The 14236-nt window shown below is 43.6% G+C and overlaps 1 protein-coding gene across 2 annotated transcripts in view; it reads left to right on the top strand.

Annotated features, from left to right (window-relative positions):
* LOC120530599 (CAP-Gly domain-containing linker protein 1-like) overlaps positions 1 to 14236 on the top strand; it is a 78167-nt gene that overhangs the window by 34091 nt on the left and 29840 nt on the right. For both annotated transcript variants that reach the window (XM_039755020.1, XM_039755021.1), the window contains exon 3: positions 2141 to 2285. In XM_039755020.1, coding sequence (XP_039610954.1) covers positions 2141 to 2285 — 145 coding nt within the window. The remainder of the gene's footprint in view (positions 1 to 2140; positions 2286 to 14236) is intronic.

The following is a 14236-nucleotide window of genomic DNA, read 5'->3' on the forward strand; positions in this document are numbered from 1 at the left end:
GGCTTGTAGACCTGTCTTTGACAAAATCGACAATCAGGAGAAGACTTCATGAAAATAAAGACAGAGTTTACCACAAAGTGCAAACCACTGGTAAGCCTCAAGCATAGGAAGGCCAGATTAGACTTTGCCAGAAATTATTTTTTAAAAACCAGTCCAGTTCTGGAACAATTTTCTTTGGACAAATTAAACTAAGATCAATATGTACAATAATGATGGAAAGAGAAGAATATGGAGAAGAGAAGAAGCGGCTCATGATCTGATGAATACCACATCATATGTGAAACATGGTGGAGGCCGTGTTATGCCATGATCATGCATGGATGATGATGGAAGTCAGTCACTGGTGTTCATTGATGATGAAGTAGCAGATGAATTCTGAAGTGTCCGGGGGACTATACTGTCTGCTCAGATTCACACAAATACTGCAAAACTGACAGGACGACAAGTCATAGTACAGATGGAAAACAAGCTAAAACATACTGTGAGAGCAAACCAAGTGCTTTTCCAAGCAAAGAAGTTCAATATTCTTCAATGGCCAAGTCAATCAACCGACCTCAACCCAACTGGACACGCATTTCATTTGCTGAGGACAAAACTGATGGCAGAAAGTCTAACGAACAAGCAGCACCTGAAGACCACTGCAGTAAAGGTCTGGCAAAGCATCACTAGGGTGGAAACGCAGCACTTGGAGATGGTCATGGGGTCAGACTTCAGGCCGGGATTAACTAGAAAGGACTTGAAAGTGATCATTATATTTATGATTATGTTAGTTTGTACAAAAACATTTGGGCCCCTGAAAATAGGAGGGGACCATGTGTAAAAATGGCTGTCATTCCTAAATGGCCTTTTGTTAAACCCCTGTGACAGATAGGGGGTGCTATCGTCCCCTTGAACCCGCAGACCAGACGCCAGACATCAGGTAAAAGTCCAATAATTGATTTTATTATTATAATACAGTGCACAAAGCACCCTCCTCTCCACAATACTCATTAATCAACACAATACACAATAATCAATAATCCTCCACTCCCAGACACGTTGACACCCTGCCACCCAACTCAGCTCGTCTGGTATCTCTCCCAGTCTTTTATAGTCCGCGACCCGGAAGTGCTTCCAAACCCACAGTCCATGTGACTTCCTAGCACTTCCGGGTCAGATCAAAAGTCTTGTTTTCATCCCGAAAGTACGTCATTCCTCCCATTGCTGTGACTAAGAGATACTTCCGGGTTATAGGGCACAGAACAGTCCTTGGGCCTCCCTGCAGCGTCCTCTAGGGGCCCCTGTGGTATCCAGCAGGTCTGTGGATGAAAACTCCATTGTCCATAATTCCCTGCTGGCATTTGGGGCACCTCCATGCTGCAGGGAGAGGGCCACCTGGCAGCCTGGGGGTATTGGCCGGGATAACTGGCCAGCCATATTCCACACCCCTTAAATTAAAGCTGAAAGTCTACACTTCAATCACATAATGATCACTTCATTTCAAATCCATTGTGGTGGTGCACAGAGCCAAAATTCTGAAAATCATGTCATAGTCCAAGTAATGATGGACCCAACTGTAAATGGGGATACCAGTATGATGTTCATGCTGACGTTAGTGAGCTGCTGTGTGAGGTACTGAGGAGGGGCAGCCATTGTAGGCCTCATTCATAAACTGCTGAAGTGAACAGAGTCTGCGTGTGTGTGTGTGTTAATTTAGGGTCCAACAGTAGGCCTGCCCTATAATGCATTTTGGAAGTACAAAGTAAGTTACTCTGTCGGCCTCTGCCATGACAAACCAGCACAAACGCAAGGAGTGCAAGTGGGCTCTGTGATGGACTGACCTCCTGTCCAGGTCCAGGGTCTGTTCCCACCTCTCCCCACCTTGAAACCGAAAAAATGGGGTAGTAATGACGATGAGTAGAAAAACTACAGACGCCATCTTTTTCTAATACGTCCCCAAACCTACTGAAAGCACGGCAGCCTGTGATGGAATTAATCTTCCTTTCTTTCAGGCTGATAATTGGGTGATTAAAGTCTTCTGATATTGTAGTGAAATATAAATATGTGAATAATTAGGGCACTAATTAAGCAGGTGCATTTCTCACAGGCTTGTCAATCAGTCGGCCATCCTTCACGTTGATGTGCTGCTTTCTCTTGTCAGTTTACAGAAGACGGTCGAGGCCCAGAGGCGATTAATCAAGTTGTTGAAGAAGACGCCGCCTGCTTTACGGAGCCACGTTTCCCCGAGCTCTCAGACTGCACCTTCTTCCAGCTCCTCTTCCTCCATTGTGTTCTCCACCACTGAGGTTGGTTATGGCCAGAGGGACAGATGGGGGTGGGCTGGGGCAAGAGGGCGGCCATTAGTGACCTATAACCATGAGATGGGCCTAAAGCTGTAGGAAACTGTGCTGGTTTACTTCATCTATTGAATAGTCTCGCTGAAGCCAGACATGTAAGACAGACGTCTGAAGACAACCAGGAGAGAATTGTGACTAAAAGTGGGTGGGAACAATTAGACGGATCACCGAGTATCACACTGTCACGTTATTTATGTCTGCCCAAACTTGAAAAAGGCCTTTAGCTGATTGAAGAGGACGCATGAAAGTACTCTTCGTTGTCATTATTTGATAAACAGGTTGCACTAGTAACAACAGGAACAGGAGTAGAATTAGGAGTAGGCTGATAACCATAAATAAACAAAGAAAATACAAGAAAACTCATATTTTTATTCATACTGTAACAATTTTGTATACACATACACTCCATTATTATTTCGAGCATGCGCTAGTTACTAAAAATAAACACATTTGCGCGATATCCTGCATTAACTTAACTTGCTTAATCTCTCTACTGTAAAAAAAAAATCTTGGAAGGAGGTGAGACGTGATTGTCTTAGAGACACTTTCACATCCCGCGAGACGAGTCTTTGTGCCAAGCGATGTAAACAGGCCCGGGGCCGGAAGTCCCGTGAGACAAGAGCTTATGCAAAGAGATTTGGAAAAATCCTGCGTGGTTATGTCAGACACATTTCTTGTAGAGAGAAAGAAACGATATTCACTCACGGGCAGTTATACTCTGCGTTGTCCAAAATCCAATCGGGACATCAAAATTCAATGTGATACTAATGAAAAGGTAAAAGCGAAAAGAGATTGAATATATGGACATAGGTGATATGACAGAAGTGCGCTGTGCGAAATGCAGATCACGCGGCACGGCAGCAGCAGCAGCAAGCCAGCAGCTGATCGAGCAAAGAGGAGGTAATTAAAACAACTGTATGTGTTTCCCATTGTATCACCGTTTGAGGGGGGTGTTGGAGGAGCGATCACATCTCCTTAAGGAGTGTTCAGCCCCCTCTTCACAACGATAGCGGCAGAGACACAAACGCAGGCTGGGGTGGGCGAGCGAAGTGAGCAGGGGGTGAAGCCTCCTAGTCTTTTACATACAATTGGGTCCATAAATATTTGGACAGAGACAACTTTTTTCTCATTTTGGTTCTTTACATTACCACAGTGAATTTTAAATAAAACAACTCAGATGCAGTTGAAGTGCAGACTTTCAGCTTTAATTCAGTGGGTTGAACAAAAAGATTGCATAAAAATGTGAGGTGACTAAAGTATTTTTGTAACACAATCCCTTCATTTCAGGGGCTCAAAAGTAATTGGACAAATTAAATAACTGGAAATAAAATGTTCATTTCTAATACTTGGTTGAAAACCCTTTGCTGGCAATGACAGCCTGAAGTCTTGAACTCAAGGACATCACCAGATGCTGGGTTTCCTCCTTTTTAATGCTCTGCCAGGCCTTTACTTTCAGTTGCTGTTTGTTTGTGAGCCTTTCTGTCTGAAGTTTAGTCTTCAACAAGTGAAATGCCTGCTCAGTTGGGTTAAGATCAGGTGACTGACTTGGCCATTCAAGAATTTTCCACTTCTTTGCTTTAATAAACTCCTGGGTTGCTTTGGCTGTATGTTTTGGGTCATTGTCCATCTGTATCATGAAACGCCCGCCGCCAATCAATTTGACTCATTTAGCTGGATTTGAGCAGACAGTATGTCTCTGAACACCTCAGAATTCATTTGGCTGCTTCTGTCCTGTGTCACATCATCAATAAACACTAGTGTCCCAGTGCCACTGGCAGCCATGCACGTCTAAGCCATCACACTGCCTGACTCCACCGTGTTTTACAGATGATGTGGTATGCTTTGGATAATGAGCTGTTCCACGCCTTCTCCATACTTTTTTCTTGCCATCATTCTGGTAGAGGTTGATCTTGGTTTCATCTGTCCAAAGAATGTTTTTCCAGAACTGTGCTGGCTTTTTTAGATGTTCTTTAGCAAAGTCCAATCTAGCCTTTCTATTCTTGAGGCTTATGAGTGGCTTGCACCTTGCAGTGCACCCTCTGTATTTACTTTCATGCAGTCTTCTCTTTATGGTAGACTTGGATATCGATACGCCGACCCCCTGGAGAGTGTTGTTCACTTGGTGGGCTGTTGTGAAGGGGTTTCTCTTCACCATGGAAATGATTCTGTGATCATCCACCACTGTTGTCTTCCGTCGATGTCCAGGTCTTTTTCCATTGCTGAGTTCACCAGTGCTTGCTTTCTTTCTCAGGATGTACCAAACTGTAGATTTTGCCACTCGTAATATTGTAGCAATTTCTCGGATGTTTTTTTTCTGTTTTCGCAGCTTAAGGATGGCTTCTTTCACCTGCATGGAGAGCTCCTTTGACCGCATGTTGTCTGTTCACAGCAAAATCTTCCACATGCAAGCACCACACCTCAAATCAACTCCAGGCCTTTTATCTGCTTAATTGATAAGACATAACGACAGACTTGAACACACCTGCCCATGAAATAGCCTTTGAGTCAATTGTCCAATTACTTTTGAGCCCCTGAAATGAAGGGATTGTGTTATAAAAATGCTTTAGTCGCCTCACATTTTATGCAATCTTTTGTTCACCCACTGAATTAAAGCTGAAAGTCTGCACTTCAACTGCATCTGAGTTGTTTTATTTAAAATTCACTGTGGTAATGTACAGAACCAAAATGAGAAAAAAGTTGTCTCTGTCCAAATATTTATGGACCTAACTGTAAGTAACAGCCATCACTAGTCAGAAACATTTCACAGTAAAAAAGGGAATTTTTTAACATACCAGTGACGTCTCCAAAATCAGCTAACACATTAAGCTTTCCAATTCCTCCATGATGCTTTTTTTTTTCATTCACAATTGCCTTCCCCGTGCCTTCTTTTACCAACTGAACGTCTCTTCCGCGCAGCAGTACGCTGTCCCTGAATTCTGGAAGCAGTCTCTAACCCTCTTCACACTCAATCCTTCTTTAAATAAACATCCACAAGTTTGACTGGTTTTGTTTTTATTTATTCTTTTTTCAAACGTATTAAATAACAACGTTTAAGCTCAGCGTATCACACACTTCTAAACCAATCCAACGTCTCGTGAAGGCGGAGCTCAAAGTAGGGGCGGAGATTTTGAGCAGCAAGGATCAGAGGTACTGTCGGTAACCTGATAGACAGCAGGCTTCTGATGACGATGAACCATTGAAACGTCTCCTGTGTGTCGCGTGAGCAGAGAGCGTATTACACGTTTTAAAAATAAACATAACCCGAGGCAAAGGAAAAAGTGTTTCTGTAACATCAGATTATACATTGACAATCAACAGCATCAATGGAGGATCGGTAAATGTGAACGATGTGATGTCACAGGTGCTGTGTGTGCTCTCGGCTGTTCAACGGTATGGCAATAGTGTAGGAGTCGATGTACGCTTGAAAGAATTGTGAAAATAAGAACTGTAAAATACGCATTTGAAGTAAACGGTGTGTTACACTCTGAGCGGATAACAAAGAGCCACAGGAGACGCAGAGTTCACTACTCCACACACCTGCCTATCAACACCAATGAAAGTGCGGACGAAGCTGCGCAACCTTCTGATTGCAGGTCGAAACGAGTAGATAAAGTGATTGAACATCACTGGCTAACTGGAAATGCAAACATACCGTGACAACCCTTTGATGAGGTGCCACATGAGAGGTTGGGCATCAAGTTAAAAGAAGTGGGAGTTCAGGGTGATGTTTTTAGATGGGTGCAGAATTGGCTCAGACACAGGAAGCAGAGGGTGATGGTGTGAGGAACCTCATCAGAACTGGCCGATGTTAAGAGTGGTGACCAGCAGGGGTCAGTGCTAAGGCCGCTGCTATTTTTAATATATATAAATGATTTTGATAGGAATATAAGTAACAAGCTGGTTAAGTTTGCAGATGACCAAGATAGGTGGATTAGCAGATAATTTGGAATCCGTTATATCATTACAGAAGGACTTGGATAGCATACAGGCTTGGGCAGATTTGTGGCAAATGAAATTTAATGTCAGTAAATGTAAAGAATTACACATAGGAAGTAAAAATGTTAGGTTTGAATACACAATGGGAGGTCGGAAAATCGAGAGTCCACCTTATGAGAAGGATTTAGGAGTTGTAGTGGACTCTAAGATATCGACTTCTCGACAGTGTTCAGGAGCCATTAAGAAGGCTAACAGAATGTCAGGTTATATAGCGCCTTGATGTGTGGAGTACAAGTCCAAGGAGGTTCTGCTCAAGCTTTATAACACACTGGTGAGGCCTCATCTGGAGTACTGTGTGTAGTTTTGGTCTCCAGGCTACAAAAAGGACATAAAAGCACAAGAAAAGGTCCAGAGAAGAGCGACTAGGCTGATTCAGGGCTACAGGGGTTGAATTATGAGGAAAGATTAAAAGAGCTGAGCCTTTACAGTTTAAACAAAAGAAGATTAAGAGGTGACATGATTGAAGTGTTTAAAATTATGAAGGGAATTAGTACAGTGGATCGAGACTGTTATTTTAAAATAAGTATCAAGAATCAAGAACGCGGGGACACAGTTGGAAACTTGTTAAGGGTAAATTTCACACAAACATTAGGAAGTTTTTCTTTACACAAAGAACGATAGACACTTGGAATAAGAGACCAAGTAGTGTGGTAGACAGTAAGACGTTAGGGACTTTCAAAACTCGACTTGATGTTTTCTTGGAGGAAACAAGTGGATAGGACTGGCGAGCTTTGTTGGGCTGAATGGCCTGTTCTCGTCTAGATTGTTCTAATGTTCCAATGTAACAAAACCACCACCGCGTTTTAACACGTCGTATATCCACCGTGCTTATCTACACTCCATTTGCTGTTGTTAAGTCATATGGTGATGTAATAGTTAAAATGACAGCAAGACATCATAAACGACAAGAAGCAGTAGCTGTGGTGGTCTAGGTGTGTGTGCGTCTGTCTGTCTCCACTGTTGCGGCGCTCATCACAATGTGCACATTACTTATTATGCTTCAATTACCTTGCAACACAGAGCTCCTGAATGGATAACAGCAATTTTAGCTTTTTATTTTTTCTTGGCGTCAAGATTCCTCGAGGCTGATCCGGCTCATTGTTAAGGACTCGAGTGGCTGGACCAGGCCAAGGGGACGCCCACGTAACACCTGGTTGCAGCAGATAGAGGGTCATTTGTGAAGGGTGGAACTGGACCGGATGTCTGCTTTGTGGCTTGCCAACCTGGATCCGGAGCTGTTTCGTCGTGTGGTGGGATGCGGCAACATGCTGTGCCAGTGCCTGCTCCCCCAACCTGACTTGACCTGAAACCTTGGCGTCAAGTCTTTTGTTCAGTATTTTTTGCTCTCTCCCTGAAACCCCAACAGTGGGCTTAAATGCACGGACTGGAAGAATTGGGATCGGGTGTTTTAAAATGAAGCCCTGTGGGTTTAGTCATTGCAGTGCAGGATTTCACGGCCATTCACTACACACTCTTCTCGTTTAAGAACCATGTCTGGTGCCGTGAGACTGTCTATCAAATATCAAATCTCAACCTGATGTTATTTTGGACCAATTAGGTGCATAGGATAGATGTTCTTGTGTTCTAATTCTTCTAGTTTTTCTAATGTAATAATCCCAGATCTTTTAAATCACAAATAAACTCTGAAGGCCAATCTTTCCAGCAATGCCACATGGACTGAGGAGTTTTAAAATGAGTGGCAGTCAGGACTCTCTCATCAGTCTTTACAGATTGCTGCTTCTTGGTGATGAAAGAGTTAAAGGTGAAGGCCTCCTATTTGACATTTCACTGCTTCTTCTAGAAAGAGGCCATCTTGTGGTACATCACCCAGTTACCATAGCAACCAAGTAACATGTCTTAAGATAGTCACCTCATCCTCGGTGGCCACTTTCTGCATGACAGGGTACTGGTGGCTAATTGGTAAGACAATTACGTGATAAAAAATAATGAAGAGCTGAAACCTACCCTAACAAGAGGATGCCAGTTTATCTGAGATATATACTGTGACAGACTTGCTGGACATGGGTGCAATGCTTGGGACCCCAAACCAGCAGGACCCCCTTTTAATTGGTAAAAATGAGTTTACATCTTGTAATTTCAACGCTGGTTTCAGGTATCAAGAACTCCATCTAGCTGTCTTCTCTGACTTCTCTTGGCTTTATTCTTCTGCCTTTATGAGAGGAAGGGAGGGCGGGACTGATGTAGCCCACTTGGAGATGGAGCTAAGCGTCCTGCTCTGGAGAAACTGTTAGCACCCCCTCCTACCTCATAAACTGCTGAAGTGGTGTGTGTCGACTTACCAGAGCCAGCTAGGTGATCCAGATACACATGTGTATAACAATACACTCACACCCTCACACTCACACTCACACACACACACACACACACAAACATACATATGCAAATTAGGGTCCCCAGATATTTACATATTAAAAACAGTCCACTACACAAAGACCTCTGGTGTAGATAATGGATAGATAGGCCACTTGCCTTTCAGCCAGCAATTTCAGACATACAGAAATATTTTCGATCTTACCTTAACCCATTAATCAAATAAATGTACCTGGGATAGATAGATAGATAGACAGATGTGAAAGATACTAGATAGATAGATAGACAGACAGATGTGTAAGATACTAGATAGATAGATAGATAGATATGAAAGGCACTATAAGATACTAGATAGATAGATAGATAGATAGATAGATAGACAGATGTGTAAGATACTAGATAGATAGATAGATAGATAGATAGATAGATGTGTAAGATACTAGATAGATAGATAGATAGACAGATGTGAAAGGTACTATATAAATAGAAAGAGAGCAAGCGAGCGAGTGACTGAGCATTAGGCCCCCAGGTGCCTGTTTGTTGTCCTTCGTGACCATCGTGTCAGAATGTGCCACACGTCAGATGTTGGACCAGGAAGGTCAGCTCTCGGCTTTCCTTTTTTTTTTTTCGTTTCACATATGCGTCAGCTCTCAGTCCCACAGTTGACCCGAGCCCATCTTCTTTGACATGAAGGATGTTGCTCCAGGCAGAAATTGCGTTCAAACGAAATGACATCTGTAGAGATTGATGAAAAGGCCCACAAGCAGAGGCATCTGAAGAAAAGTGGAAATGAGGGCTTTGCAGGCCTCACATCTCAGGGGGTTTCTGGGGTCTCTTAAAAAAAAGACACTCACATCTCCGTGCTGCTCAGACGCCGCCTCAGGGTGGGAAGCTTTTTTGTCGTCTTCTCCTTTGCTTAACCCTCACAGTGCCACGCTACACGGAGTCTTTTCTGTTTTTATTGTGCCATGCCTGCTGTCTTTACTTTTTTGCCTTGACTTTTACTTTTCCACATTTTCTCACATTTTTTCTATGTGCCATTTTATTCCTTGATTATTTTTTTTTCTAATTTATTGTATTTTACTGTTAGGCAAAAAAATAAGTGCAATCCATGAAGTGTTTTTTTCTTTTTTAACAAATGTATGCTGCCGGGGAGTCCCAAGCACTAAGAGTTTCCAAGCACTTCCAGTAATGCCCACTAGAGGGGGATATCACCATAGAACCCTGGCTAGTTGCCGTGGGCTGGCACCCTGCCCAGGGTTTGTTCCTGCCTTGCTCCCTCTGTTGGCTAGAATTGGCTCCAGCAGACCCCCGTGACCCTGTGTTAGGATATAGCGGGTTGGAAAATGACTGACTGGACTGACCTTGGCTAGTAGTAAAGGCAAACACAGAATCTTTATTAAAAAAAGTTTTATTTTTCATAAAAACGTGTACCAATCACAATGAAACTCTATGGATCACAAAGGCAAAAGGGAACTGCTTAAAACACGAATGTAATCCAATCAAGCAAGTCGTAAACTTTGGAAGAGGTTGTCCACCTGAAGCTAAGCCTGTTCAGTACTTGGATGGGAGACCAACCTGGAAAAGCTTGGGCCAATGCTAGAAGAAGTGCTGGTGAAGCCAGCAGGGGGCGCTAACCCTGTGGTCTGAGTGTGGATCCCAATGTCAAAGTGCAGTGACGAGGGCACTGTGCTGTAAAAATGGTTATAGACGATCCCCTGGCATCCTTGGTAACGAGCAGGGTGTGCCTTTGAGCACTTATTAAAATAATCTGGTTTTGATGCCCATCGTTCATATCAAAACATACAAAGGTCATAAGGAATGTAAAGGTACACACTTGCTTGGCTATGTACTGTATTACAAGCAAGAGAAATGTATTTTTTAAATGAGGCTTCTATTATGAGTTTTGAATCGGGTGTTTTTACAATAATGTTACGTATCAGGGCGGAAGGCACAAGATTCATAATTCATAATTCTGGGGTGAGGGTATAAATTTCTTAATTTTTGATCCCTGTGTAAGATCTTTGCCAGGCTTGGAATCACAGGAGCGGCAAAGAGGAGAGCCATTAAGTCCATCACAGAAGCCGCAGAAAGAGCCTCGAGGTGGATTTGGATCAAGAGGTCCGCAAAGTTGGCCAGTGCTGCTGGGACACAAGTTGGGGCGTGATCAACCCCAGCTGGGTCACCTGAGAGGGGGTGTCTGATGTTGTGAGACCCGAAACACCCGATGATCTTAGGAAACATCACTGATGATGTGTCCCAGCGCATCCAGAGATGTATCTAAGTACGGGGTGCGGGTAAATTTCATAATTCATATTTTTGGGATGGGACTTATTTTCATACATCATATTTCATAAATCAGAATTTGGGTGCAGGGATTAAGGTCATCAGTCATCCATGTGACAGTTTCTGTCTGATATTACTGCTGGCACCTCAAGCACGTCTTTGAGGTCAAAGTGCAGAAGTCTGCCATAAGAACGTGGTGGCACTAATTACAGTCATATGAAAAAGTTTGGGAACCCCTCTCACCCTGCATAATAATTGAATCTCCTTTCAACAATAAAGATAACCGTGGTATGTCTTTCATTTCCTAGGAACATCTGAGTACTGCGGTGTTTTCCGAACAAAGAGTTTTAGTGACGCAGTATTTAGTTGGATGAAATGAAATCAAATGTGAAAAACTGGCTGTGCACAAATGTTGGTCCCCTTGTAATTTTGCTGATTTGAATGCCTGTCACTGCTCAATGCTGATTACTTGCAACACCACATTGGTTGGATGAGCTCGTTAAGCCTTGAACTTCATAGACAGGTGTGGTGAAAGGTATTTAAGGAGGTCAATTGCAAGTTGTGCTTCCCCTTGACTCTCCTCTGAAGACAGCATGGGATCCTCAAAGCAACTCTCAAAAGATCTGAAAACAAAGATTGTTGAGTCTCCTGGTTTAGAGGAAGGCCACAAAAGCGATCTCAGAGGTTTAAACTGTCAGTTTCAACTGTAAGGAATGTAATCAGGAAATGGAAGGCCACAGGCACAGTTGCTGTTAAACCCAGCAGGTCTGGCAGGCCAAGAAAAATACAGGAGTGGCATATGAGCAGGATTGTGTGAATGGATAGAGACAACCCACAGATCACCTCCAAAGACCTGCAAGAACATCTCGCTGCAGATGGTGTGTCTGTACATCGTTCTACAATTTAGCGCAATTTGCACAAAGAACATCTGTATGGCAGGGTGATGAGAAAGAAGCCCTTTCTGCACTCACGCCACAAACAGAGTCGCTTGTTGTATGCCAATGTTCATTTAGACAAGCCAGATTCATTTTGGAACAAAGTGCTTTGGACCGATGAGACAAAAATTGAGTTATTTGGTCAAAACAAAAAGTGCTTTGCATGGTGGAAGAAGAACACCACATTCCTAGAAAAACATCTGCTACCTCCTGTCAAATTTGGTGGAGGTTCCATCATGCTGTGGGGCTGTGTGGCCAGTTCAGGGACTGGGGGCCCTTATTAAAGTCGAGGGTCAGATGAATTCAACCCAATATCAACAAATTCTTCAGGATAATGTTCAAGCATCAGTCACAAAGTTGAAGTTACGCAGGGGTTGGATATTCCAACAAGACAATAACCCAAAACACAGTTCAAAATCTACAAAGGCATTCATGCAGAGGGAGAAGTACAATGTTCTGGAATGGCCGTCACAGTCACCTGACTTGAATATCATCGAAAATCTATGGGATAATTTGAAGCAGGCTGTCCATCAAATTGAACTGAACTGGAGAGATTTTGTATTGAAGAATGGACAGAAATACCTCCATCCAGAATCCAGACACTCATCACAGGCTATAGGAGGACAGCGTCGAGAGGCGTCTGTTAGATTAGCAAAAGGAGGCTCAACTAAGTATTGATGTCATATCTCTGTTGGGGGCCCAAATTTATGCACCGGTCTAATTTTGTTATGATGCATATTGCATATTTTCTGTTAATCCAATAAACTTATTGTCACTGCTGAAATCCTACTGTTTCCATAAGGCATGTCAGGTATTAAAAGGAATTTGCTACTTTGAAAGCTCAGCCAATGAGAAACAAAATCCATAGAATTAAGAGGGGTTCCCAAACTTTTTCATATGACTGTAGATCTACGTGGCAGGCAGGGCCATTTTAATGCATGGATACGCTGGGCAGTTGCCCGGGGGCTCCATGAGCATAGAGGTCCCATGCTAATCTATGTATGTTGTGACTTGCTGAGTGGTTGTGTATGTAGGGTCCACAGTGCACTGCTTTGCCTGGGGGGGCCTGTAATGCTGTTAGGATGGCCTGGTGGCAAGTGTGGCAGAAGGAAGCCTTAGAGAAGGCCGAGGTCGAGTATCGATTTCTGTGCAAGGCCTGATCGTGTAAAGTCACTGATTTTGAGGTTTCATTGACATTTTTGCCATTGGGTGACAAGAGGGACGGAGTTGGATGCGACACCTGCTGCTTACACTCGGGCCATCTCTCCAGTGTGACCACTGAAACTGTTTTTGAACCACAGTGCAGGTGTTACCAGGGGGTGTTATCGGGGGAACAAAGACGTTCAACTGTGTGCTTAGAGCTGCACCGGCACCCATCGCCTCACTGGGGGCCTCCAACCCGCTCAACTGTTGGTTGTGTGTCATTTCCTTGTGGCGCTTAGTGCTTCCTGGGATACCCCAACCCCTGGATCATCAATCGGGTGTCTAAGCTTCACAGGGGACACCTTTACAAGATTACTGAGACTTCTCAATTTATAATTCAATTTGGAGTTAAAAGTTTGAGTTTCAGTCCAGTTTGTTCGCCCGCAGTACCAGATGTGGATCAACAGTGAGAAATCTGACGTCTTCATCTTCAAATGTGATATTCTTTTTCTAAGGGGTGCGAACGCAAATCAACCATTAATCTAGAGGACGACTGACTTAAGTGAAGATCAAATCTTGATATGTCCACACGTGTTTAAACCATTCCATACGGTGGTCTTAATTTTTCAGTTGACCTTATCCACAGTTTTTGCTTGTCGACAGAGTGGGTCCTTTGTTGCTTTTTTAAGCCAAAAAGCACCGAGAACAAGGCAGGAACCAAATGCCTGGATGCCAGTGTATTACATGGCATGCCCATTCACACCCGTGCCAGTTAAGTTAACCCACGTGGTCTTTAGACATGGGAGGAAACCCACGAGTCCACCTGAAGAACAAGCAGAACCGAAAGACAGATGTCACCGAAAAATCAAAGACGCCTCCTTGGAGGCCTGAAGCAGTGCCACCACACCACCATCTCATCCTTTAAGCCTTCCATCAGTTTTGTGAGCCAGGCAATGCTAATTAAAGGTAACAGAGTCGCCATCTGAGGCCGGGAGGCTTCCCACCAAACAGAACCAGTTAAGAGTCACCCATTAATTTAACGGGCACATCTTTGGGTCGTTCAGAGAAAGTGGACTAACTGGACGAGCAAAGTGTAACTGGGTAGTCATTCAGATCAGGGGGCTCTCTGTGGGGTCACACACTGCGCCGTCCTGCCACTCATCATCAGTTCTGTAGCCAGAATTAAAGGAGCTGCAACAGCAGTCGAGA

Source organism: Polypterus senegalus, chromosome 6 (assembly GCF_016835505.1).
Source record: "Polypterus senegalus isolate Bchr_013 chromosome 6, ASM1683550v1, whole genome shotgun sequence".
NCBI classification, from domain to species: Eukaryota; Metazoa; Chordata; class Cladistia; order Polypteriformes; family Polypteridae; genus Polypterus; species Polypterus senegalus.